Below are 27,713 nucleotides of genomic sequence, written 5' to 3' on the forward strand. Positions count from 1 at the left end.
AATACAGAAGTAAGCTTTTTCCTGAGACTTCTGATTTATTATGCAGTTATAGATTAGAAAAATAACAAAGTCCAGTGAACAGGAAAAAAAAATACATTACAAAACTGAGTGTTTGTTTGGAAAAAGTACAACTGCATTTAAAAAGAATAAATTTCATCTTTTGTAATGCATATACAGTATAAAAGGAAAGTGAAGAAATAAGCATGTTTGATATATTAAAACTTTTGTGTATCATCTATTATTTGAATTATTTAATTAATAGGACACTTATGTTTTTGAAGAAAACCATTAATTCCAATACAGGTCATTTCTCTTTATGTATTCGTGTAGGTTTTTTGGTTCCTGCATTCTAGGGTTAACTTAATACAAAGCGGGGGAGAAAAGGAAACAGTAAGGGACACGGTGAGAGAGGGACAGGCATAGAAAGGAGCAAAAAGACCACAGAGATAAAGAAACATGTAAGTGACGAACATAAGGCCAGACAGCATGTGTTCGAAAGCAATCTAACGCAATGAGCCTCCCAACAGAGGCCAGATACACAAACACTCAGGGTGGAGGTTGACAAATGTCTTCACCCAAAAAAAACAAAATGACTCACAACACAATTTGGCTCTTAAGTACCTTTAAGTCAAGTCAGTTTACTGAACTGGCATCTCTGTAACACTGTAAAAGGTATGCAAAGTTTTAAAGATCAAAGTGCACGACAAATAAAGATACTGTCTCCTAAAAGAAAGAATAATTCTGGACTGCCGAAACAATTCATCAGCAATTCCAGTCTCACTTCCTGTTATGTAGGCTACCTATGTAACAATGTAACAGATTTGCATAATGCCAGGCTATGGTCTTCATTGACTGCCTGCGAACAATGTCTACTTTGACCCGCCTTCAAATACTGTAGTTGCTGAGGCCTGGGAAAGTTTGGTTAGTGTTGTCAACAAATGCAGAGGAGACGCTCTTTTCAGTGCTGCAAATCTACTTTGCATGCACTTCAAAAGGATGAAGGCTGGAATTGATATGGAAAAACTGATGCCATCATTCCTGTTCGTATCACTGTGTATCATGCGCTGAGGAAGCCTCTGGAACAGAAATTGTGATATGGTAATGATCGTTCTGTCTCTAACTCGTGCTATAAGCGGTCGACCAATCACAACAGACTGGGCCGCCTGACCAATCAGAGCAGAGTAGGCTCTCGGAAAGGAGGGGTCTACAGAGACTGAGGGCCCTATCTTGCACCCGGCGCAAATGACTTTGTACACTGACGCATGTATCATTCCTATTTTGCACCCGCGCAAAGCGGGCTTTTCCCTCCACAGACGCACGTCGGTAAACTAGGAAATGAACTTGCGCTCCCTGGGCGGGTCGGCGCAAAAAGGAGGCGTGTTTCGGCGCAAACATTCCCTAGTGCTATTTTGCAGTTCCAGAAAACAATTCCGCCACTGACCAGAAAAAACCTAGTCTAAAGTCAGTGGCGCGTTGCGCGTTGTTCATAATGCTATTTTCGGATGCCCCAACGCCTGTGAAGAGAAGACCAACGCCTGTGAAGAGACGACTCAACGCCTGCGAAGAGACGACTCAACGCCGGCGATATGTTATCCCCTTAATATTACATGATTAACTAAATGTATTTTTTCCAGGTACTTTCTGATATGCACTTACTGTAAAGCTTCTTTGAAACCCTATGATTGTTAGCCAGAGGAGAACTGGCCCCTGACTAGCCTGGGTTCTCCCAAGGTTTTTTTCTCCATCCAATCTGATGGAGTTTTGGTTCCTTGCCACTGTCGCCTTGCTTTTGGCTTGCTTAGTTGGGGATATTTAATATTCAACAATATTATTGAACTGTGTTGTACTACTTTCATGTTATCACTGTGAAGCTGCTTTGATGCAATCTGTATTGTGAAAAGCGCTATATAAATAAATGTGACTTGACTTGACTTGACTATTTTAAGCGCGCATGCTTGGCCATTATGTAGCGGGTGCACAACGCGCATACACTTTGATTCTCTCATCAACACAGATGCAGCAGTTTTTATTTTTGCAAATCATACATTATAACAAGGAAAAATATTAACACATGAGGGAAATCATTGTGGTGTCCATGAAGATGTAAAAACTTTAGTTTTTTTTCCTCCCACGCCTGTTTAACCGACGCTGATTTGGGTGGGTTTCTCCCATCCCCATACAACGTCACTTCTCTGTCTTTCACTGCACTGACAAGAACGTCGGTCTCCTCGGCTGTGAACCGCTCCTAGCGCACACCTGGTAAATCCGCCATAATAATAACAATCCGCCATGCAACATGCGCCCCTGCTCTTAAAGGGTATGTTGGATGACGCTCTGATTGGTTTATTTCACGTTACGCCCAAACCACACCTATGAATAATAAAGCTATTTCAGACCAACCCCTTTTAAAGCGTCGGGCGCAAGAGTCATTTATCCCGCCGGTAAAATAGCAACAGCGCCCAAGACTCGCCCACAAAGTTACTTGCGCTTCGCGCTTGATACTTGCGTTTCAGATCGTTAAAATAGGGCCCTGAATCTTCGAACAAACCGTTTTCAGACTCAAAATTAGGTGATGAGCAGTGTATATAATGAGACAATTAGTGTGTTTTTTTTTTAAACTTTGGATGCATGTAAACCTGTTGTAGGAGACATCCAAAACAAAATTAGGAACCTTTAATACAGCAAAATAGGAGCACTTTAATCAATTTGTTTATTCCTTTGTATTGAGCTGGATGTATAATTGTTTTGATTTTGTTTTAAATCTATTATTGTACTTTAATTTTATTACTAAGCCTACTTTTTCTATTTTGAGATGTTTCTATTTTTTTCTAATGTGAAATGTGAGAAAGGCGCTTTACAAATAAAATATATTATTATTTTTAAAAACTGTTTGTCAAGATTGTTAGAATAATGTATTTAAAATTAGCAATGGAATATGACAATAATGATATCATAAATTGAGCCTCTTAACCTCAAATTACACTAAAAGCTACATCCAGTTAATGTGCATATAAACAAACAGGTGATTAGCACTTTTAACTATAAGGCGGTGCTAGGCATATTGGGGGTTACATTTTCTCTCAAGTGGTCCAATACTCTTTCACATACTACTCCTTGTGCATTTTGTCTCTTTGTCTACCACCAAGATTTGACAGTGTTCCAAAGCGATTTGTGCATATGTGAGCAGGTTTGCTTGTATACAATATGCTTTAAGTATTATATTTACAATATTTTGCCTTTGTGGCTCAAAGGAACTAAAACTCTTGATTGTAATGCATTGTGTGTTTTGATACCTCTGATTTGAGCCTCCATCGGTGGTGCTGAAGTTCCTGTTTTGTCCTGCAGGGGCTGCTGTGGGGCTGTGCTCTGGCTAAAAGAGGTCTTGTTTTGCTCCAATTTCCCTCATTATATTTTACTTATTTTGAAGCCTGTGTTTCTTCACAACATCGAAAAAGTCCCTACAAACATCACTCAGAGACACCTGTGCTACCCCTTTTTAACATCTCATTTACACTATACCTAGAATTGATGTCACACTTAATCACAGGCAGGAAGCCAACAGAAAAGTGTTGCAGCATTATTAGAGTTAGTATTAGAGCTAGCAAGTGGCAGCCCATTATTTCCTTGTTTTTCACCCATCCATCAGTTTTTTCCCCCCAATCCAGGCATTCATTCCCGCATCAGTCAGTCCATCTATTAGTTGATCTATTCATCTATTCAGAGGCACAAATCAGCTGTTCTCTTTCTGACAAGTCAATCCATCTATGCTAGGCACTACTTGTACTGCCTGAGCTTACACAAAGAAACTTCTCAAGCAGTAGGGCTAGACTGAACCAAGACAGGCAATTAAAGTCAGACACAGTGAGCAGCAGAAGCGATCGGTGCGGTGATAAGACTGACTGCATACTGCGTCTACAGTTCTGTACGAGGAAGCGCTAACAGCACTGAAAACTACCGTACAGTTGCTGACATGTTAAGACAACACACTGCCATAAGGAAACGGCAGTCTAGCGACTTGTATCCTGCACCACCAAAATGTCACTCTTGAGCTGTATACTAAAGTCATTCTGGTCCCACATTCAGATGGTTTTGGAGGACTCCATAGTTTACCCAGGGTTATTTAGGCTAAGAATGAAAATTGTCATCACTAAATCACTCTCATGGTGTTTAGAACCCAAACATTTTTTGATGGTGAAAAATGTCTTTTGCTACAGAGCAAATGTAATATCATGGCAGCTTTTTTGTGGCTAATTTAATGTTCTCAATGGTTACTTCTTGTACCAACAACAGGATAAAAGCATCATAGAAATATCATTAAAAAAGTGAATTCAAGTTGTACGCTGCCAAGGTGAAAAAATAACATCCACAAGTCACGCACTTTTGTGTTTTGTATCAACACGATCATATTCAAAGGTCTAAATCTTCTAAACTGAGATGAGAATGATACTTTTTGGGAAGTCCAAGATTGTAAGACTATCTTGGTTAAGATGGGGTGTTAGCAAACAGGTGAAAAGGCAGTTGGTTTGTACCCGCACAAATACTGAAGTGAGGTTGTCATATGTGTTTATTGTACAACACTGTGAGCGAATGAAACTCTGAATGTAAGGATATCCGCGAGGAAGTGTGAAATTTGAGTGTCATATATAAAACAGCGGTTTTCTTGAGTACAGATGCAAAACTCCCATATGGTCCAACAGACTGAGAAGCGCTAAAGGAGTCTTGATCTGATACGGAGTAAGAAAAGCAAATGTGTGTACTTGTCTACTTTCCAGTGGGTACACAACAGCTTGAGATGAAACAGGCATAGCGAGTTAATTATGCATTGTGGAACATGATATAACCCATTTGATTCATTAAGCATTATGTAGCATTTCTTTTCACCCTTGGGCACATTATGAGGGCTGAAACAGCACGACTCGAGAAACATGAGAGGCCAGAACGATGCTCAAAGTGCACCATGAGTGAGCGGCTGTGACTGCAAACAGACATCGCGTGCACATGCGCGCACAGCTCAATCTGACATGTACAGAGACAGTCACAGACAAGAAGTCTGCCCGGTCTGTTTTTTTCTCTTCCATTAAGATAACGTAAAGCCTATCGGCTGTGTATCAGTAACATCAGCTGATCCTTATCAGGAGAACAAATCTGTCAAAGATGGAGTCGAAGCCCTGAGGAACGGAGAAACAAGTCAGGACATCGTCTGTTTGAATTCCAGTGACATCCATGGTACTCCAACCACCGTTTCCTTGGAAAACACAAGGCTGTCCGAACCTTGAAATCTGAAAATCTCAGATGTCACGAGTGGCACTTGCACTAAGAAGACTTAATGTTCCAGGCACTGGAACACCTGTGGTTCGTGACAAAAGACAGAGATAGCGTCTTCGAGTGGCCCTGTCAGCTGGGTCGGTGAAGTGATGGATGTCTGGCACAGCGTTTGTGACAGAGTAAAAGCTCCAGGGAACGTCGACGGAAAACTGGGCCTTTCTGTCAGATCATTAGTCCCATACCAAAGGGATGAGTTGACCTTAAACCAGTGAAGGAATGTGAACGGGAGGGTCTCGCACAAGGACGAGAGGGTGAACGTTCACTCACATGCGTTTTGTTCTCTCACCATTCCAAAATGTTGCTCGCTTCAGATGAGGAACTTAGAAATGCCTTGTAAGAAAAGGTTTGAGCTATCTGAATTCAAAATAAAATTACAGTTCAAGTTAAGCTCAGGCAAAAGCACTTTTGGCATTATGTTGGTTACCACAAAATATGATTTTGACCTGTTTCTTCATAATAAAAAAAAATGAATCAACATGAAAAAATATTTGAACTTGATTAAAAAATAAATCTGAAAAATAATTCTGATTCATACTTTAGAAAGCATATTATTGATTCTGTAATCCTATTATAGTATTTCTCACAAATAAAGAATTTATTAAAAACACACACACAAAAAAGTTTGTAACCAACTGTGCACTCTGGTAAGCCACATTTTGTCAAATAAAGAGCAGGTAATGCTAATTTGCTAATTACACACGTTTTTAGGCACTAGGCAGGCAAATGTATTCGCTTTTAAATACTTTAGATATTCAAACACGTTAATGTTAAATGTGTATTTGTTAAATGCCATCAACGTGTTAGCATTTGCATTTCTGCTAATGGAAAGGCAAATTTGAAAGCCCACACTTTGTTTCATTTTAAAATAACAAAGCACAAAGTTTATTGTGAATAATGGATGGAAGATGCACTACAAATAATGTTCAGTGAAGCTTTGTTTATGGATCATCTGAAAATAGCAAAGACTAAAAGATCTTGGCTCATCAAAATGAAGATTGATAAAAAACGAGAAACCGATATCGTCAACCTGGCCCTAGTTTACCTGTTGTTTATCCACATTGTGTGCACGAAATAGACAGTGACCATCGGAGAAGTGCTAATTAAAAAAAGCTGTTTCGTACAACAATTCAGCTCTCCAAAACTATTTGTAGTCGAAACCGAAAATTCATCATTTTCGGGGAAATATTTTCAGGTTCATCAATACTTTTTCATTTACCATTTAATTTATTTGTTTAACAGTTCTGTCAAATAACTTATTAGACAGAACTGTTAAACAAAGAGAGTAAACGAATGAATACGGACAATCAACACTAAGGTGCTGCCATTCTTAGAGCTGTTAAAATAAAAGTTAAACAGAAAAAGGTATCAGCAAATGTTGATAATTAGAAAATGTCAAATAATACACAAGTTTAACAGAAAATGTAATGCTTTCAGAGCAATTTTAAGCTTCACATTTTTGCTTTTAAATCCTCTGAAAAAAATGGGCCCTATCTACTAGAGGTCTACACGGAACACCCGGGACCGGACCCGGGATGCGTATGGGTTTGGGTCTATATTTTAAATGGTCAGCCGGGTCCCAATCTATTACTTCAGGTCCCGGGTCTGTTTAACATTGTGTGTAATACCTGAGTCCGGACTCGGAGAACACCCTTGTAAAATTAGGATAAGAAACGTGTGAGCCAGGAAATAAGCTTAAAAAAACACAAATTGCGCTAAAAAGCTCTTCAAGGTGCTCCAGGCAGCTAACGCGAATGTGCAGTCTCAAGCACGTCATGTTTCTACGGCAACCAGAGCTTCTGCAGTGACACAATGGCATTACCAATTGACGATTGGCTCTTTTACTCAAAAGCCGGGACTTATTCCGCCAAGCCGTGCTTTACACTTTCTCCCAATTTTATAATAATATATGAACCGTCTTGTTTAATCTTAAAGTTTTGGTGGTCAGACTCGGCGCAGAGAGCACAGAGATGAAAGCAAATAAATAATACTAACGTAAGCGGCCATGGCACTGAACGAGCAATCGTTATTATAGTTACAAAGGGCAAACAGTCAAAGTTATTATGCGAGTTAACTCGAGTCGAAATGCAAATCTGCAAAGTCGCATTTGTCATCCGTCACCGTGACATCAAGTGGACTTTTGAAGCTGAAATAATGAGTGGATTAAGCTTGGAATACCGAGAGGAATAACATGGATAGAACTTTCTTGCGGAGGATTGCAATGCATCAGTCAGGTAGCCTTCAAAGAAGGGAGACGACGGCTACTAAAATTACGTAAAACAAAAAGTTGTATTTTCCGCGAATGGTTTATTGACTTGTAAATAGCAATTTAGTGTGGAATATGTGACAATCGGATCCAGTCGGGTCTGTGTCTTCCCGCCGGGTTCGGGTCCAGCTTTCAAATAATAGACGGGTCCAGGTCGGTTCCGTGTAGCACATTACGGGTCCCTTCGGGTTGGGATATGAATTTTTGGACCCGTGTAGACCTCTACCATCTACTTCACTGTAGTTAAGTGCTTCACCATAACCTTTACATTTTTAAAGACAAAAGACAAAACAGTTTTTTGTGGCCATCAACATTACTCCACAAATGCTGTCAACTGAGTTTAACTTGTATTGAATCTGGAATATTCCTTTAACTCCAGTTTCAACTGGGGAAAGTAAGAGAGTAACTATGTCTTAGTGCATTTGGATTCGACGCTTGCTTTCTTAAAGAAGCACATTATCTGTGACAGCTCTCAGGGATGGTGGCCAACAGGGTCATGGGAGGGAAAAAATAGAAGCAGATCAGCCACGATATCCTGGAGAGGCACAAACAAGGAAGAAAAAAAAAGAATCTGGTGCATGTCTCACCAGATGATGTATTTTTTGCACCCCCTCACACAGAGACGTGCCTGCCATTGTGTGACTGAGTGACATTCCCCATTCCCAGGATGCCCATGTGCGTGCTGTTTGCCTCTGATGAGGGTGGGGGGAGGCTATGGGGAGGGCAGAAAGGCTCATGCCTCGCTCTGTAAGCGCTTGGCAGTCTGCTCTTGATTAGAGCAACGCTCTTCCCAGCGAGGAGCTCCCGGGCCCTGTCAGGGGAGACGGCTCTTCGGTAATAGCGTCTGACAGGCTGAGGGGAGCCACGCGGGGACTGATACAGATGCTGCTATCCTGAGTGGCATCAGGCTCAAGCGAATATCACCTACCTCGGTAGAATCCCCACACCACCGACTCTCCAGCTGCCAAACCACCAACCAATCTCATGTCTAGCACATGCCAGCCGAGGGACTCGGTGTACATGGATGTATGACACATCCCGCATCTAACATAGTCAGGATGCTGCCAGTATAACTGCATTTTCAATCCCACCAGACTGACTTTAACAGGAAACTGGACCTAATTCCACCCTGAAATAACTTCCTTCCTGATTTTAATTGCTTCATTTTTTATATATTGGTGAAAGTTATCTCATGTGGCAGCTCATGGAGAGAAGCTATTAGGGGTGAAAGACATGAAAAAAAAAAGCTTAGACTTAAAAAAATTATAAAAAATAGGCTAAAATAGGCTAAAAAAAAAAACCCTCATGTATGGATTGCACCCAAAATGATTTAAATGCATTTCTGCAAGTCATTTAAAGCAGAAGAGTGTGATTTCTACACCACTATTTCTGCACCAAACGCAATTGCCAAACCAATGATTTTTAAACAGGTTTCAAACACTACCTCCGTCTTCCACGGGTAAGAAATTACACACTTTACTTTTAAACACATTTCTAAAATGCAAATATCTGACTCTGAGTTCTGACTGGAGGAACCACAATAAAATATAAAATAGCCAATAAATCCACACACCTGTGACCGCACATAAGCTGAATTCTACATTAATCATACAATAATGATTTTACGGTTATTGCATGCATTATAAAATGAATACATTATAAAAGGAATGTTGCTTGATTCACTTTTATTGCATAAAATAGACCTTAGTTTTAAATCATAGGCCATTCTGAAAAACTATTTCTTTTTTGTATGTTTGTTCTTTGGTGGAGACCCTGCAACAATGGAAATAATAATAATGGGGAAAAAACAGTCACTCATATTTTGTAAAATCATGTCATAATACAATTTGCTCATCAGAAAAATACAACAAATGCAACAAAAAATACAACAAATTACCAAACAATTTTCTTAGACATTAAAGTAGCAGACTGTATACTGAGAATCTATTAGATTTACTCCAGTAATACAAAATGGATGAAAAATCAAGATACACGAAGCAAACGTGTGCGCTCCAGATGGTGTACCACAGATGCCAGATTTAAAAGAAATATGAAGTCACCAAGAAAAAGCTTTTTATTACTTTATTCAAAGTCATCCCTTCATTATTAACCCTTTTATCGTCATCTAATGTACACTGTGTACTTGCAAAGTAAGGAAAATGGGGTCATTATTGTCGTAGGTACTCATGCTGAAAAAGAACCATTTTACCTGTAGTGAAATCACTGTAACACAAAACGTCTCATGGCCTATTTCTCCACACAAACATGAGAAGACACTCGAATTTGCAGTTACAGGCACTCCAAGCACATTTTGGTATTGCACCTGTACAACATGATTCATGGTCATGTAGGACTGTCTAATGGCACCAGGGAATAAAGCCCCACTTTTAATCTGTCTCCAGCCACGGTGAAGCCATGTGACTGAAGAATAAAAGGATCACAAATGCATGGAAATATATGCAAAGAGGTCTGGCTGAAAATGGCTCTTATGATGGGCAGCCGAAGGCCCGGAGGGAAGTCGTCCACCTTCTGCCACTGTCTGCGCGCCTTGCGAGTTCATTCCCAGAGTTCACGCTAAAGGAGATCTGAAGGAGACGCAGTTTTTCATGGGTAAGTTCACTTGAGTGCTGCACCTTGGCTAGAACTCAAACTAGAAGCTGTTTGCTAAGTCAACCGGTTCACATCCATCTGAAAATGGCAACACCTCAGTTATCCAATGATGGCCGGGGGGATAGTGTAACCAGAAACAGTGCTTGAGAGGCGAGCCAAGCAGAGAGAAGATGCTATGATAACTGATCAGTCCAGTTAAACTGAATCAAGACCACACATCATCAACAGGCAAGGGACAATTCCATAAACTAGCTTGCAAACAAGCCAAAAAACAAAAAGCCCAGGCAGTCCATGGCTAAGCAATAACCCCCCATTAATGAATCACATGAGTAGGCAATGAAAGTGCACATGAATGACTGAGCATCAGAGCTTTGGATCAGAGGTGTCATAACACAGTGAGTCATCCGCACGGGCATGACTGAACATGCAGAATCACAACACGATCCGTTATGACATGATGGTACATGTCCAGTTGAGGACAATCAAAGATTTGCTAGAAAGAGGGAAAAATCTGACAGGGAAAAAAGCAGTTCTTTTTCTGCTGGCTTTTTGAAATTGCATTTCTTAATTGTTGTCTGTACAGAACTATGGCACAGTTTCAAAATATCAAAAAAGAGAACAGTTTGTCTTCATTTATTAGTCTGAAATAAAGTCATACAGGCTTGGAACAACATTTCATTGTTGGAACAACAATTTTCTGTTTTGTTGATCTTTAATGATCTAGGATTTGCCAAAAAAGAATATAAGAGACCAAGAGCTCAATGCATGGCTGGTTAGCATGACCCCGTAAACTCATTCTGGTAGAAAATGTAATTATGCCAATCTGGCAGCAAATTTAAATCTTATTATAGAATATAGTTCTATATAGTTTTTATAGAACTTGTAGAAGACCGTAAACTTAAGGAGTCAAAACACTTGAAAACATCCTGAACAAAACCTAAAATCACTGTTCCAGAATTCCTGCTTCTGTTTCAGAGACATGCTTCATTTTAATAGTCACGTTGCTTTGCCACATCAAACTTGTTTCGGAAAACTATTTATGGGATTCATGCTGTGCCCCTGGGTTTCAAAGTTAACTTATTCATGGTCCAAAGACATACTACAAATTGCATTATATAAACTGTTCTGCTTTACTGCATATTTTACAGCAGGTAAAATCACATAAAAACGGCTAAATTGATATTGGGCTTAACTAACCTCTCATAATGCAATAAGGTGCTAAAGAAAGTTTTTACAAGTATTACAAGTACTTAGGTAAATTAAATGACTTTAATTTCTGCATTGCTCTCAGTTTCTGCTTTCAGTCAGCCGCAGGGATACTTCGGTGCATTTGATTCATTTTCTTGGCTAGATTCAATTTTACATTTCACACTTCTTTTTTTAAACTTCAACATGCTTATTCAAAAATGTATGGATCATAATAAAAACATAAAACATAAAATAAACAAATTAAGAAAAATATCAGTTTCCACACAAAATATTAAGCTGTTAAAACTGTTTTCATCACTGATATAATGAAATGTTTCTTGAGCAGCAAATCCGCATATTAGAATGATTTCTGAAGGATCCTGATGTGACACTGAAGACTGGAGTAATGATGCTGAAAATTCAGCTTTTCCATCACAGGAATAAAATACATATTAAAATACAATAATTTATTTTTATTTTAAATTGTAATATTATTTCACAATATTATTATTCTATCTTTGATCAAATAAATTCAGCCTTGTTGAGCACTGTTGTATTTCTCATTTCGAAGTCGCTTTGGATAAAAGCATCTGCTAGATGAATACATGCAAAATAAATGTAAATGTAAAGAGACTTCTTTCAAAAACATTTAAAGAAACATTTGAAAGATAGTGTATATACTACTTCTATATAGATAAATAAAAAAACTTTCCAGCACAGTGCAAGACAAGACCAAAGTGAAGTGACTGCATTTCATCCCATAAAAAAAAAGAAAATCACTAAATCCAACCCAATGATAAGCACCATGTAATAGTTACTGCTTCACTTTGGCCACATTGGTTAGTGAATTATAATTCAGCTTGGCGGAATGAATCAGACTTATAAGTGCAAAAGTGGTCCATCTCCCTTAAAGAATGGGGGGTTTCTCTTTTCTCAGTGGTACGGTTCATAAAGACACACTTGAAAGTAAAATTCAACCAAACATTCAGACATAATGAATACTTAAAAAACCATTAAAGAACCAATCTTAAGTAAACATCACAGTATGAGTGATGTGCTAGGCGCCTCTGAGAGCTGGTGTGAGGTGAATAAACATCACTCAATGGACATCAAGGGCTGAATGACCTCTATTCATCGGCAGATCAAACCTTCTTCCTCTCTTCAGCAACACTACCTCCCTGCCTGTAGACTTCCCTTGGGCTTCATACCCGTCACAAGCCACTCGACGATCCTTCTTTGATGAATTATTTCACTTAATGGAATAAAGTCATGGACCATTATTAGGTTTAGGCTAGCTGACGTCAGAGCTTCACTTGCACACATGTGGCACACAGTCCAGGATGCCTAAATCAAGCTTATCCTTTTCTCGCCGATGGCATTAGTCCCTCACTTGAAAACAAATTAAAGCAATGTGACCCACTGAGGCCAGACACAGAATGGAGTTTGTCCTAAAAACAGAATACCATCATAAGTCTGAGAAGTCTGAGGCCTATTTGGACCAAAAAAGAAGAGGAGGGGTTGGACAAACAGGTAATGCTATTTATCTCTCCAAAGAAACTAATGTTCCTTCGCGAACTGGGATAAAAATAACAGACTCATTGAGTGCCTATGTGCTCAGGGCCTTGGAGGGACTCTAATGCATTTTCATTTAGACCAAACTCAGATGTTATTAGCAACGACTCTCTCTGTCTTCATTTCACTGTGATCTCACGGCCAAAGCAGATAAAGTGGGCCACTTTCTAGTAGTCCCCTTATAAATCAGTTGGACAGAAAACAGCGAAATACTGAAGGATAGTTGAAATCGCAGTTATCATGGCATCAAAGACTTGCATCTAAATTGTGTTTTCAAATATTTTTTTCCCTAAGGTTTTAAAAATTGTAAAAACAACTGTTGTAAAAAGCTCTAGGAGGATTCAAAGAATGTAATTTGATACTTTCAGCTCATCAATCATGCCCGAACGCGCTGAGTCAGAGACAGTTGCGTTCAGTCGGTGTTTACAGTCGGTTTTTAAAACAGTGTTTGAAACAGTCTGTAAGTGAGATCAGTTCCGTCTTAGAATGTATCAGCTAGTCGTTAAGTGTGTCCCCGGCATTAGGGCTGGGCGGTATGACCAAAATTCTGTTTCACGGTATGACTCATTTATTTTCACCGTAACGGTGTATTTCACGATATAGTTATTCATATATGTAGTTATTCTGGAAAAACGACAAAAAGGGCTTTATATAATAAATAAACCCAAATACTTTAGAAATGAAAAGTACATCACCTTGTTGATTTTTTTCTTTTTCTTTTATTTATTTGGTAAACTATATTGATAGCTAAATATAGTAAATGAAAAACACTCAACTTTTAGATGAACTGCCCCCAACTGATTGTTATTAAATACAACTCGTAGCTGCAATTAAACTTTAAATAAAGTGTTGCTGAATTATTTTTCAATCCCATGTTATTGTTTTACTTCATCAATCAGTTTATGATATCTAAACATTTTATATTGAGCTATTCTACTCATAATAAATTACAGTTACTTCCTTTTAATTTTGTAGGATATTACTAATTTACATTGCTTAAATGTGTTCCCCGGTACAGTTTTGCCATGTCTGCTTATTATACTGTGTTTTTATGGGGCTTGTTTTGCTATTTTTGTGATAACTGGCAACCCCTTCACCTGGAGCTTTAATCAAGAGAGGGAATAGTTCAGAAATAACAAGAAGGAGAGCAGCAGTATGCAAACTGAACAGCTGCTATTGTGAACTAAGTAGTTTAAATTATACGCACCTTGCAACCACGTCATTATTTTACTGTAATATTCGCCTCTCAGTTGTGACCTTTCAACGTGATTACGTAATGCGTGGCGCATCGCAGAGCTAGTGCAAGACGAGCATTTGTGGTTAAAAAGTATATATATATATATATAATATCTATTTTTTTTTAATTGACCGATCGTTTCGCTAGATAAGATCCTTATTCCTCGGCTGGAATCGTGTAGAGCCCTTTGAAGCTGCATTGAAACTGCAATTTAGACCTTCAAACCGTTGGACCCCATTGAAGTCCACTATATGGAGAAAAATCCTGGAATGTTTTCCTCAAAAACCTTAATTTCTTTTCGACTGAAGAAAGAAAGACATGAACATCTTGGATGACGTGGGGTAAGTAAATGATCAGGAAATTTTAATTCTGAAGTGAACTAATCCTTTTATAGTTTTAAGTGTTTTGTTTCTACTTAACAAAGTGATATGTTGTTGCCATGAATGATATGTCTTGCAAAAGTTTGCAAAAGTCTCAAATAAAAAGAAAAAAGAAAACTAATTTTATTTATTAAGTATTTAATTAACTGTGATAGGCATTACCACATGGTTTTGTGACAGTATCACATATTGTTACAATATTTTGCTGAAAAGAAAATTCAATACAAAAAAAAGATTTTAAATATATAAAATCCATGATCCAATGTAACAATATGTGATACTGACGCAGTGATAAAAGATTTCTGTCATATAACCCCTGACCCTTCACAACACACTAAACCTGGATTAGTGATGCTGGTTCATAGTGAAAGTGGTCTTACCTTGAAGTTGCATATACACGTTATTATGTCCCCGATTCTGAGACACTCGCCATCAAACTTGCAAGTGTTGGTGTCACAAAGGAAGAGATCTGTGTCCCGGTCATCATCCCCTGCAACAACCCAAAGAGCCAGAAAACATCATGAGTTTCTGCATAAACACAGCAGTGTCAAGACACGACTAGAGATGTTTGTTCAGACACTTCTGATAAAAATAATTCAGCAGAACTATCGGAGCGAACACGTCATCCCAGCAGGATGGCTGGCAGGGCTTCTGAAAGGTTCATCAAGTTGCGATGAGCACCTCCATTTGCCAAGACCATATTTTGCTCTTGAGACATTTTCTTATCGGTAATGAAACAAGTGTTCATGGAGGAATAATGATTCAGCACACGGTGAACTTCTTGGAATAGGCGCATGAGAACCTTATTCAGCTTTTATAATAAGCTGAGTACAGTCTCTGTGAAATATTCTCATTTTGCTGAGGAGCTGGACAGACTCCGAAAAATAGCACTTCATCAAAAATCAAGAGCTCGCAGACAGTTTAAGTCCACAAGGATTCCTTAAGATGATTACAATTAAGATGAGTTGTTTCTAAAAACAGACCACCGCTGAGTCAAAACCTAATTTTACTATTCAGCATACAGAAGCTGACTGCTGTTCATTTAACAATAAGCTCCCAAAATAATGACTTTACCCGTTTACCCGCACTACATCATTCAGACCCTATCTGATACCTTTTATAATTATGTAAGGAATAAGCATCTCTATCCTTTGCTTAATACTATAAAAATGACACAATCATTACGCAAAGAATAATATCTCATGAAACATTCCATATTACCCGCATATATTCCGACTAAAAGAGCCATACATCATCATAATAAGACTACACGACACCAAACAGTGGGTCCACGTGTGCCCTGGGATTTTTGCTGTCAAAGCAAATAAGCTTCTTGCAAGTGCTACACAATATTTTTACCCCATGTTATCCGGTGAGCCCTGGAAGCTAGAACGAACCAGAACATTGCTCATTGTAACGACAACACCAGAGGACATGCAGCTACTTTAGGCCCCTGCTAAAGGGCCACATACAGTGCAGAAAAATGTCTTACGTAAGCTCGTGCACTTATTTGCATTTCAGCTAAAGAAATTATCAATGGACTTCAAACGCTACTGGGAGGAAAAAAGAACAGTCGTCAGTTGCAATATTCACATTATGTGTCTCAGTTCTGGAGACCTTGAGAAATGATTCTGGCTTTTGGTATGTGCATTAATCTCTCGTGTAAAATTAGAGAAGCTGTTCATACGAATGTTTTGCAACAGGAATGTTTCATTTAAATTCATCTTGTTCACAATCTGTTCTTAAGGAGCTGTGATAAACTGACATTCAATCAATTCAGCTTACTGAAGCAACAAATACAAGTCAGAGATTTGCCAAAGCTAATTAGTCAAAACCATCATCAATCCCTCAGCTTACTGATGAAATAAGAATTCATGCCCTAATTTGAGTCTAATACTTTTTACACAAAATCTTTTCCTCGCATTCAGGGGGATCACAGACCATTTTTAAGGCGGAATCAGTATCTGCTTGCATTAAAGATGTGAGCACTACCTCTGCGAAGTCATACAGATGCAAGGCATTTTGTCACACCTCTATTGCTTGGCTGCCCTTCCATAGTTGTGTCATGATACAGCTTGACCTCACGACACACATAGATGCTTTATAGTCTGAGACTATAAAGTCTGAGACGTGCAGCATTCAACGAGGCGACAGGAGCAGGAGGGGGAAATGGTGTAATGGATCGGAGAAGAAGTCACAGGAGCTTCTCTCTCACCAGACACAAAATCCCTCCATTCAGTTTAATTAATCTGAAGCAGTGCATCCTGTAGCTACACTGAGAAAGCAAATTCCGTTAAAAAATAACACATGAGGTGCCACCGTTTCAGAAAATATGTAAAAATCTCAACACAAAAGAGTCAACTACCAACCGAACGTGAGAAGATATATTCCGTCTAACACAATAAACACTGATTATATTGAGAGCGATTCAACAGTCTGGACTTGTTTACCAACAAGTAAATCTGAAGCACACTTTCTTTGATAAAAGAAAAAGAAATGTGTTCCTTTTACTGCATGCATTATACGTTATATAATTTAGCATTACACAAAATGCCTTTCGCACAAAACAATGTCTCAGTGCTTTTTGTCCAGTCAAAAATTCATTATTGTATTGAAGAAAAAAAAACAGTTGAAACATTCTTCAAAATATCTTCTGGTTTGGAAAGACATGAGGGTGAGTAAATGATGACAGAATTTTCATTCTTCCATTTTGGTGAACTATCCCTTTAACCCCCCCCCCTAACCCCCACCCCCCCCCCCCCCCCCCCCCCCATCCCAATAAGGTTGGGATGCCAAAGTTAAAACAGAGACTGAAGAAAGTTAGAAGGTCACACTAGAGGAAATGAGTTCTGGAAACAGGCAGTGGCATCCTTGAAATTTTATTACGTTAATATCTTCATCAAGGACACTGAGAGGCCTTTAAATGCTTAACCAGATTTTAAACTTAACCAAACATCAGTCAGATAATATGATTAACTGTAAATAAGCTTTTGGAAGTCTGTTAAAAATGCTTTTTGAGCAGGGACGAGTTACCATGAGCGGAAAGGAATTTTGTTCTGCTCTCTTTAAAGTCTCTCTGGCAGGACAATCTTTCAGTAGCCTGGTTGTCAACACGAATAGATAAGATCTGTTTTTCTATTCTTTGCGAAGAAAGCACAGTATGTGTGTGGACAACAAGAAACATCCTGCAAATTTCAATAAAAATTCCTCAAAGTCATTCCTTGAAGTCACAGAGCAATGATTAGAGCAGCCAAACAGGAAATTACATCTTTCATCCTAAGATGCTCTACTATCTGACGGCCCACAAAAACAAGTTAAAGCGACTCTTCCTGAATCTAAAATAGACTTTCTGTAAGTTCAAAAGTTCTTCAAAATCTTATGAAGTTCAAGGTATGTATAGTAAAAATGTGATGTGCAAACAGCCTGCGTGACACACGGCCGTAAATAAGATCAGTTGATGCATGACTATTCGCAACAATGATTTGCGGAGGTGATTTTTTTTTTTTTTTAAGCTGTCACAAGCCAGGCAAATACTATATTTAACCCCCCAACAAACAGCCTTATACTGACATTTAGTACAAAACACAAGTACGTGATATGGACTTAAGGAAAGTTATAGAGTTTATAGTATAGTATTATAAGATAAAAATAAATAATAATAAAGTGGTTAAAATCATCAATAAATATGTGTGCCACTATAATGTCACTAAGCAGAACTGTCAAAATAATGACTACATTTTCAAATACTTCATTCATTCTGACATCGGTCACAGAAACAAATAGTCCTGTCCCAAACTCATGCCATTGGTTGTGTTTGGGGAATTTAAATTGGAATTGGGCTACATTGTCTTTAAGCACTGATTATGTAACTTTTAGCCGATGAAGGAAGATAAGGAACACTGGATTTGATCAAAAATAGAGTTTACCGGTGACTCACATGAAGAACAGCATTACATCAAACAATAACTGACAAAGGACTGAACAGAACAGGGAGTATAAATACACAGGCTGAAATGAGGGAACTAATGAACTAATCAGGGACTAACAAGAACAGGTGCAGACAGGACAGAACATAATAGTGACAGATTAACTATAGACGAAAACATTTTAATATAAAAATAACTACACACTTCACATTAAATTAACTAAGATTGTGCACCCAATCTATTTAGTAAATGATTGTTATATAATGCATGTTATCTTATTGTGAACAATTCATCCATATTATGTTTAATTTTTATGTTAATATATGATATATCTTAATATGATATTATATATATTTTAAACTCATAATTGTTAATCAAAATGTCATACCTTGTATGCCAGACTTCTCCAATCATTAGACTGTTTAAATCCCGGCCATCCATAATCGTCTTTACATTTTGCACTCACTTTTTAGTGCAACACCCACATCTCAAAATCCAATCAATAACTTATTCATAGAGCCATTATTTTTTATTTAAATCTTTTTTGATAATCCGTTACACTGGAATGCGTCACAATGTGGAAGAAACGATCTTTTGCTATACTTTCATTTTATTGTGGAATCCTATGCATCCTATTAGGCCAGATTTGCATATTTCCCCAGAAGTTTGGTTTGTCATTTTAAGATTCTGAAGCAAAACATTCTGTTAAGAACTTTATAATCAGTATAACCTTTGGAGCAGCATAATTTGTCATATGGCTTGGCCACTTTTGCATAAAAGCTATTTAGTGGCTAATGGATGGCAATTTAAAACAAATGGGTTGTGAGTTACAGCTGTAGCTTTATAGTGACAAGGTGAAGTGCAGATTAATGCATTCAGTTTAGAGAATGTACGCAGAACTTCACAACATACTTATGAATAACACTAGACTATACTAATTAATATTTTCACCTCCAATATTATAGCCAACAAAATCCACTTCATCAGCAATGGAGCTCTAACAATCCTAATTAAAAGTGTTGCCAGTACCACCTTCAGCTGCTTGTTTCTTTCATCTGCAGTGAAATAAGAAACTTTGCTTGGCTCAAACACCTGGTATTGCAGGTCCACTCGCTCTCCTCGAGTGTTGTAATTTTATCAAAACATACTAGAAGTGTGAGCCAATGTTACGTCTCACAATGTGCCAAACGGGTGAGTATCAGGGGAGATGCAGACTGTTATTTCGGCCTTGCAGTGAGGTGAATAATTTAAAGGAGCAAGCTGACAGAGACACAAATATTCTAAAGGTGAAGTATAAACAACTCCTGTGAGTGAGACATCAGACCAGTTGTCTGGCCAGTAAAGAGCTGGAATTCAAACCCCAGGACATTGTTATCAGTTAAAAATGTTTTTAGCTTTTGTTTGAGGTGTAATACAAATATCTAAGAATGTAGTAGAGAATTTCTCTACAGATTCTGATCTGAATCCTCTACTACGCAACACCATTATTTAGAGATGGAGTGCATTTTGAAAAATCTCGACACTTTGTAAGTAATTTGAAAATACTTTGATAATTTGAAAACAATCTATCCCTTTAAGAGTTTAACTAAAAACTGGCAGTTAATGTTGTTGTGTCTCTTCAAATTAATAAAAGTCCCCTATCAGTTGTAAGTCACTTTGGATAAAAGCGTCTGCTAAATGATTAAGTGTAAATGTAAATGTAAATCTCCTCTCACCTCACCTGCAGCTGATATAAAAAAGCCCTTGGTGAGCCAGCACTGCAAAAAAAAAAAAAAAAAAGGTCTCCAAAGGAGAGCTATTGATATCTATGACCAATACAAATAAGAGCTTACTGCCCTGTGGGTCGTGGGTTTTGAGTTGGTACATAAAATTAAAGCTTACAGAATTCTAATCATGCACAGGGAAGATATTTCAGTTAAAAAGGCCCTTACTTTGCAAGAGTATTCACATCGCTTGTGTCCATTGCCAACCGCCGCAAGTTAGGATTGTTGACTAAACAGCTGGCTTGCATTTGTTTTGCTGGACATTATTGCTGTGTTCAGCGCATAATTAAGTGCTGGTGAGTTAAACTATATTCAGTCAGTTGGAACTTCAGATTTTCTACCACGGATTCCTCTCTTCAGACCTGATAAATGCAATAATGTCAATTTATATTCTGTTTGCTCTGTGCACTATCCTCTTAATTCAGCAATGAATTAAAGTGATAGTTCACCTAAACATGAAAATACCTCAAATGTTTTGTGAGAAGACACAAAAGATATTTTGAAGAATCTTTCTATCGGATTTTTTTTTTTTGTCCATACAATAATAATGTCCAAAATAACACTGGACCCCACTGACTATCATTTTGTGTTCCACAGAAGAAAGAAATTCTGGTCAAATGTGACTGACAGCTGTTTGAAAAACAGTCTGTAAAAGCGTTTAGACACCCATGACAATCAGATAAGTTATAAAAAAAACTCTATCAATTCAAACAATGGCCACACCTTTTTGAAAATTATTACAATAGACCATTAGGTGCTTGATTCTGGCAATTAGTGTTATATTTTGTAGTCTGCAATGGTTGTATGATTGCATTTGTAGTAAGGATTTAGGAAAATGCATTATATAGCCTAGCCCATTATCAACACCTTTTTGTAAATCATGGAAACACTGAAGTGGCCTTCAGGCATGCCTGTGGTAGAGTTTCCCACGTCTCATGCATGCCATTGCCATGAGTTGCATAACCAAAGTGCAGGCAATAGGTATAGACGTTTTGGAACGACACCTAATTGCCCACGGTGACCTGCTGATTGATAGTCAGGCGCCACGGCGGGAAACTGCGCAGAAATATGCGGTGAGTTCCGCGGGTCTCTCGCGCCTCAGGGCGCGCGCATGATGATTATTTCACGTGCCCCCGCAATCATCTGAACGGCGCTCTGACAGTGAGGGTGAAAGGTCGGCGCAATCCAAATCAAATCCCACTTAATATCCGTCTACAACGGACTGATGCACGGAGATTATTATGCTGGGTTGATGGAATTGTTACCAAGAAAAGTATGACTTGACTTCTAAATGATTTCTTACACGTAGCCTATATTCTTCAAGGCTGAAACCTATTATCACCATCAAAATATCACCACTCGTTTATTTTTTTTCCAAGAAAAAATAAATATATAAATAATAGTTGTAGGTAAATGCGGATAAATAGATCATGAAAATAAGCACGCAATATAGTCTCTGAGTCTCAAATTATCCACAGAAACTTAATTCACATTTAGACAGAAGGACAAGTAGGTTTACCACTTTTTCTGGCTAATTAGCCTATTTACGTGTTTCTTGCTCTTCATGGGTGAAACCTTGTCTTTGACATAGGCTACATCCGTTTTCTCTTAAACGCACTTAAATTGAAAAACAGAAATGTGGTGTCAGACACTGTAAGCTAGCGATACATTTTTGTTTTCATGAAAAATCATTAGGCTATTTACATATCACGTGACGGTTAAAAAGACGATTAGGAAATAACTATAAGGTAACACACCAAATACCATCCTGACCATCACTAAAACCAACCAATTAAAAACATCTCTTTTTTTTACAGCAACAGTGAAATGCAAAAGCTTGCATCACCACACATTAGAATCAATTTAGGTCCATAACTTATGCTACTTGTATGATAAACAGCCGTCTTCCGTTGTCAAGGGAACTTCAAACCGTATTCCCTTCAACCCAAGGAGCAGCGGACTATTATGAACATCTTACCTGAGCAATTCCATCCAGTTGGAGTCTGACAGTCGCTGAGAGAGGACGGGAAAGCGCCAAGTTGTTGCACAGGGAAAGTGGCGAGAAAAGACAAGACTGCAATCCAAACCAAGTGTCCCACTATCCGGCTCCACTGGTGCGGACTTCGGGGCTCATATAGGGCCGCCGCCACCGAGACACCCATCTCAGTTCCCCCGACACTGCTCACAGACGCGCCCTGGTCCTAATGTTGTCAACTTTGCCGGTGCGCTTAGAAGCCAAGAGGGGGACATTTTCCGACGAAAGGAGTGTGCCCCATGAAGCAGTTGTTTCTGGATGACAAGAGCAAGGATCCGCCCGAAGGGAGAAGGTGCAGATGCGGAATGAGAGAGGTCTGGGTGCGATGACAGGGGAGGGGATGGTTTCGGGAGGAGAGTGGGTGCGAGGTGTTTAGAAAGCAAGGCAAAAATAAAAAAGACGCAAGGGGTGTTTTTGAGAGACACAAATGGGGCAAAAATCATATATCCCATTCGAGTGACATGCCGAAGTTACAACATCCACTGAAGCGCCGGTTAGAGAGACTGTCCTCCGTCCTCAGTCCGTGCGCTCGCGGAGAGCCGTGAGTTTGTCAGAGTCTCGCGGAGGGCCATTCCTCTGTACCTGTGAACCACAATAACGCACTGAAGGCGAGCGGCAGGTTTCCAGACCGCTCCGGATCACGTGTTCTGAAGGGATAGGGAGGGGCGGGGCGGGACGGTGCCGCGGCTCCGATTGGTCGGTAGGGATGCAGGAGTGTCAGGAGCGAGGCGATGGTCCAGCTCGAGCTTATCGACGGCCAGTGCAGAATATTGTACCCTGTAGTCTACTTTAACAGAGCTTTGGTTTGCAAACGCGTGGGCGAAGGGCCATTCAGAGAAAGTCTTCCCAGTAGCCTAATTGAGCACTGCTGCTCGAGCACGGTGGCAGCAGAAATCGATTGGAAACTTGCAGTGTTGTGAAATGATCCCCATGTCCTAAACAAAAGACTAGCCTACTACAGCATAAGATGAGAAATCCGAGGGACGATGAGGAGTTCACGACATTCGTGGATGTTCACGGCGGTGGAAATAAATAAGCAGAGGCTTTTTTTAATGGTCGCGAGGTGAGCAATGGAGTCTTTTAACGACATTTAATGATCACTTTCGCGAGGCGTACCGACGACGATAATAAAACAGATCACTTTCGACCGCAACCACCTCTTGCAAGATGCATGTTTCAGACTTGCATGAAGTAGGCTAGGCTCCAGCTGGTTAGACTGCGTTTTCTCCATCTCATAAACACAGCCCGTTAACGTAGGCTGCGTTTTTGCACGGCACCAGTTGTTAATATAGGACAATACAAATATAGCCACATGATACCCGACCAAACGCGAAATGGCCGAAATCTTCTTTATCTTGTTTAGGCTATTACTTGCTGACTTAATTTTAATAGGCTATTATTAAAAAATATGCAGAGATAAATATGAAGCCTATGTAAATAGTTAGAGAGAAGGCAAAGTCAACGACCTTGAACCCCCAGGGCAGACAGGCGCTACAGTGGTCCCACAAGTATTTGCACACTTAACATGTATTTAAAATAACAAACCATCAAACCAAGCCTGCCAGCCACTATTAAAAAAAAAGCATAACTTTTAAAATAGCCCACTGATTCATGTTTAGATTAATCAATATAAATTCTCAGTTGAAATCTGGCTGATGGCCAAAAAGCAAAATGTTGGTCTTATTTGACCATAGAACTGTCTTTCAGCTGGATTCATAATTCTCCAGATGCCTTCTGGTAAACTGTTGCCAAGCTCTCATATATGGCTTTTTTTTTAACAGCTTACTCTTTGCCACAGCTGTGAGTGGTGAAGAACCTGGACAACTGTTGGTTAATGCAGTTTCTCCAAACTCAGTCTGTATTCCTTCAGCTCTGTCATTGGTCTCTCGGTGCAGTGGCTTCCCTCCCAAGTCTCCTTCTTGGTCACTGAGATTTTTGAGGATTATTTATCCACCTCATGTTATTCCAAACCCGTGTGACTGACTTTATTCTGTAGAACACAAAAAGAGAAATTCTGAAGAATTTTTATGCAACTCTTTCCCACACAATGAAAGCAGCATTGACCAGGGGACAAAAAAAAAAAAAAGCACCATGAATTTTGTCCAGTTTTCGCAGATCGAGTACATTTACGAGGCAAATGAGAACCAACGGCATTTGGTGTTATTGACACCAAACCTGGTGGGAGGTGTCCTCATACCAATTTGGAATGTTGTAAGAGCTTGTACTGCACATGTCTTATGGAAAATTTTATTGTGTTTTTGGTCCTTGTTTGAAATGTTTTAATTCGCCTTTTCACTCACTGGCCTTTATGAAGTTTAAATCTTTAGAAATGTAACTAATTTTAAGCTCTGTTTGAGCGCAGCACTAATAAATGCCGACAACATGCCGACATGAATCACCTGTCCAATTCATAGCAGCAAGGCAAAAAAAATATAATAACCACCAATAACACGTCTTTGAATAGTCACTTTTGTATTTTCTCTTTAAGAGAAGAGCACATTTGGAAACGGTCTGAAACCTGTTGCTTCAGCAGTTTAAATGTGGACTTCTGGGCATGTCCTCAAGAAAAAAAATTACGATACTCTCAACTGTTCATTTCTCTTCTACCTGATCATTCCCACATTTCTCCTGGAGTCTGGCTTCATACCAGCTCAGTATTATTAGCATGGTTCAGAGCTCCGCTGGAGAGCAGCTGGCTCTGGGCTATCACCGACAGACACTCTTGACAGATAAAACAACACACCCTTGCCATAGGATTTCTGTAGTTTTCTCAGTGCGGTATCATGTATCACATGATGGATTTGACCTTGTAACTATGAAACATTAATTAATCATTCAGATTTGTAGGAGACATGGAAAAGTTCATGTCCTCTATAGGACCTGTTCAGAAAAAGGAAGAAATTATTTTTTAAAGATATTCAAACCAAAGGCAATGAGTTGAGTTTTAAAGGACTAGACAATTATTGCATTGATAGGAATAAAGAGGTCAGGACTCAACTCCAGAGCCATATGAAATTAAAAACCAGTTTAAAATGAGTCTTGGCACATCTCCCTCAGCTGCTTTTAGTTATTTGATATAGCAAAAATATTCAAAATCAATGAACACTATAAGAATTCAAAATTTTCAAAGAAATACTCGGTATAATGTTGGTTTAATTAAGTGTATGAACTAGTAATGATGTCAAAGATAAAACGATAAATTCGATTTATAGAAGCTTGTCTTTGTTCTCATAGAACCTGGACTTATTTCAAGTGCAGTATATTCTCAGTATATTCTTCCACTCACGGGTATAGACACACTTACTGTAGTTTGTTGGTCACTGTTCAGTCTCAACATTTGTTTCTGCATTACAACTGTCCCAGTTCCTCCCAGTTAGATCCATACATTTTATAAATCATTTACATCACATCTAACATGTCATCTCTAACCCGGACAGGAAAAATCCCCTGTGGAACATACCTGGAGACTTGACATGGCAACTGGAGCTTCGTGGTTTCATGACTTTCATTCTATGTAAGTCTTCGCTGGAAGAGTATGGTGAGCAGGTTAATGAGGAAGGCTGCCTGGGGACCATGCAGTGAGAAGGTCACATCTCTGGAGGGAGCGTGTGGTGTTTGAGTCTTCTAGCAGCATGGGATCCGTTAATGATGCAGGCATTTTAAAACGTTCCTTTAAGTTCTGTTGGTGCTTCTGTCATCCTGCTGAGTAGCTCTTCTCTTTATCTGAATATGTACAAAAATAAAATCATGACAGGCATATCACGTGAATAAATGATGGATATTGATTTGCTTTGCATGGTATCATTTAGGAATGTATGTTCTGAAATTACACTACAAGTCTTAATCTGATATTTTGATACCCAAGATTCCCCTTAGATCAATAGCTCAATAAGGACAATTTTAAATAACTTATTACATAATTCTGCCACAATCTATAATCCATATAAGTGAATAATTTAGAATGAATTAATTTATTTTATTTTCACAGCTGAACTCCTGCTGAACAGTTAAAAAAAAAAAAAAAACCTCATTCCCTCATAATAGAGGGATGAGCATATGGTTTTGTTCTTTGCTGCTGGATATCACACACAGATTTCAGTACAGCTGTGGATTTTCTCAGCAGTAACAAATTGATTGCTATCATCCTTCTTGGACTTCTTAGACAAATGCTAAGAAAATGATATGGCTTGTTATGAATTTATTGATTTGCTTCTGTATTTGATTTGAACTGCGCAACGAGCAAACCTGACTGTTGCTAAATTTCTCAAATTTCCCAAGGTTTTCAAACTGAATAAATATTTGATATTAATGATGGAAATAAGCAATTAGTTGATTAATTATTAAAAAAATAAGTATTATGTTTACTCCTTTCAGAGAAGATTTGTCAATAAGTGGTGTAATGGTCACATATTTGGCTATTAAAAAATGCAGATGACAAACGTGGAGTAGCTAGTGTTGGGCAGGTTGGCATCCAAAGCATTTTAAATAAACTACCAGAAAAACAAAGATTAAAAGATGTCATACATTTTGATGCCCCAAATATGATTATCCCTTTGCTAGAGACCCTGTTCATATATAAAGGCAGCTGTATAAACACCCATCTAGTATACCGCAAAAAATAAAATCTGATAAATTAGGGACAAATGTAAATAAATGTGAATGCTAGTGTAGCATGATTCTGTCTGGCACCATATTGAATCGGAAAGATGTTTCCCTTCACCTAGATTTAAAAAATGATCACATCAAAGCATCAGTTGGCACACCACCATGCAACTTCACATCTACACTGATGCACCACATTATCTGATCATGAGCTTGAACATGGCCAGTTTCATGAGCTCTTTAATTATAGGACTGTCACACCATAACTTGGCCATGGGTGAGTTTTGCCAATCAGCTGTAGTCGTGGGTTACTGCCAGTTTAGAGCCTTATCGACAGCAGTAAAAAATAACAGGACCTCTGGCAGACTGCCACTTCAAGCTGTCGGCTACACTGTAAAAAACTTGCTGTAGTTATGCAGCTGTTTGCCAGTAACTTACTGTAGATTTAAATTGATGTATATTTACTGGCAACAGTTTGTTCAAAGTTAAATGAACATTAAACATTAACAAGTCTTTGTCTTTACAGAATAAAATTATAAAATGACAATCTAATGCAAAGCATTCTGGGAACCAGAAATCTTCATCAACCTTTTTCTGTTTTTTTCCTTCAGATTTTGGTTCCCAGAATACTTTGCATGAGGCTGTTATTTTAGTTTTATTCTGTAAAGATAAAGACTTGTTAATGTTTAATGTTCATTTAACTTTGAACAAACTGTTGCCAGTAAATAACATCAATTTAAAACTACAGTAAGTTACTGGCAAGCAGCTGCAAGTAATACTGTAATTTCTACAGATTTTTTTTACAGTGTAGG

At 38.6% G+C, this 27,713-nt stretch overlaps 1 protein-coding gene across 2 annotated transcripts in view; it reads right to left on the reverse strand.

Moving 5' to 3' along the window:
- tmeff2a (transmembrane protein with EGF-like and two follistatin-like domains 2a) overlaps positions 1 to 23,027 on the reverse strand; it is a 61,647-nt gene extending 38,620 nt beyond the window's left edge. The window contains exons 1-2 of one of the 2 annotated variants that reach the window (XM_056252008.1): positions 22,243 to 23,027; positions 14,956 to 15,065 (exon numbers count right to left, since the gene is read on the reverse strand). In XM_056252008.1, the coding sequence (XP_056107983.1) occupies positions 14,956 to 15,065; positions 22,243 to 22,426 (294 nt within the window). In that variant the 5' untranslated portion in view covers positions 22,427 to 23,027. The remainder of the gene's footprint in view (positions 1 to 14,955; positions 15,066 to 22,242) is intronic. The other variant, XM_056252007.1, reaches the window with a different exon arrangement.
- Between the last annotated feature and the right edge of the window lie 4,686 nt (positions 23,028 to 27,713).

This window comes from Rhinichthys klamathensis, unplaced genomic scaffold (genome assembly GCF_029890125.1).
Source record: "Rhinichthys klamathensis goyatoka isolate OS25496 unplaced genomic scaffold, OSU_Roscu_1.1 h1tg000090l_1, whole genome shotgun sequence".
Classification (NCBI taxonomy): Eukaryota; Metazoa; Chordata; class Actinopteri; order Cypriniformes; family Leuciscidae; genus Rhinichthys; species Rhinichthys klamathensis.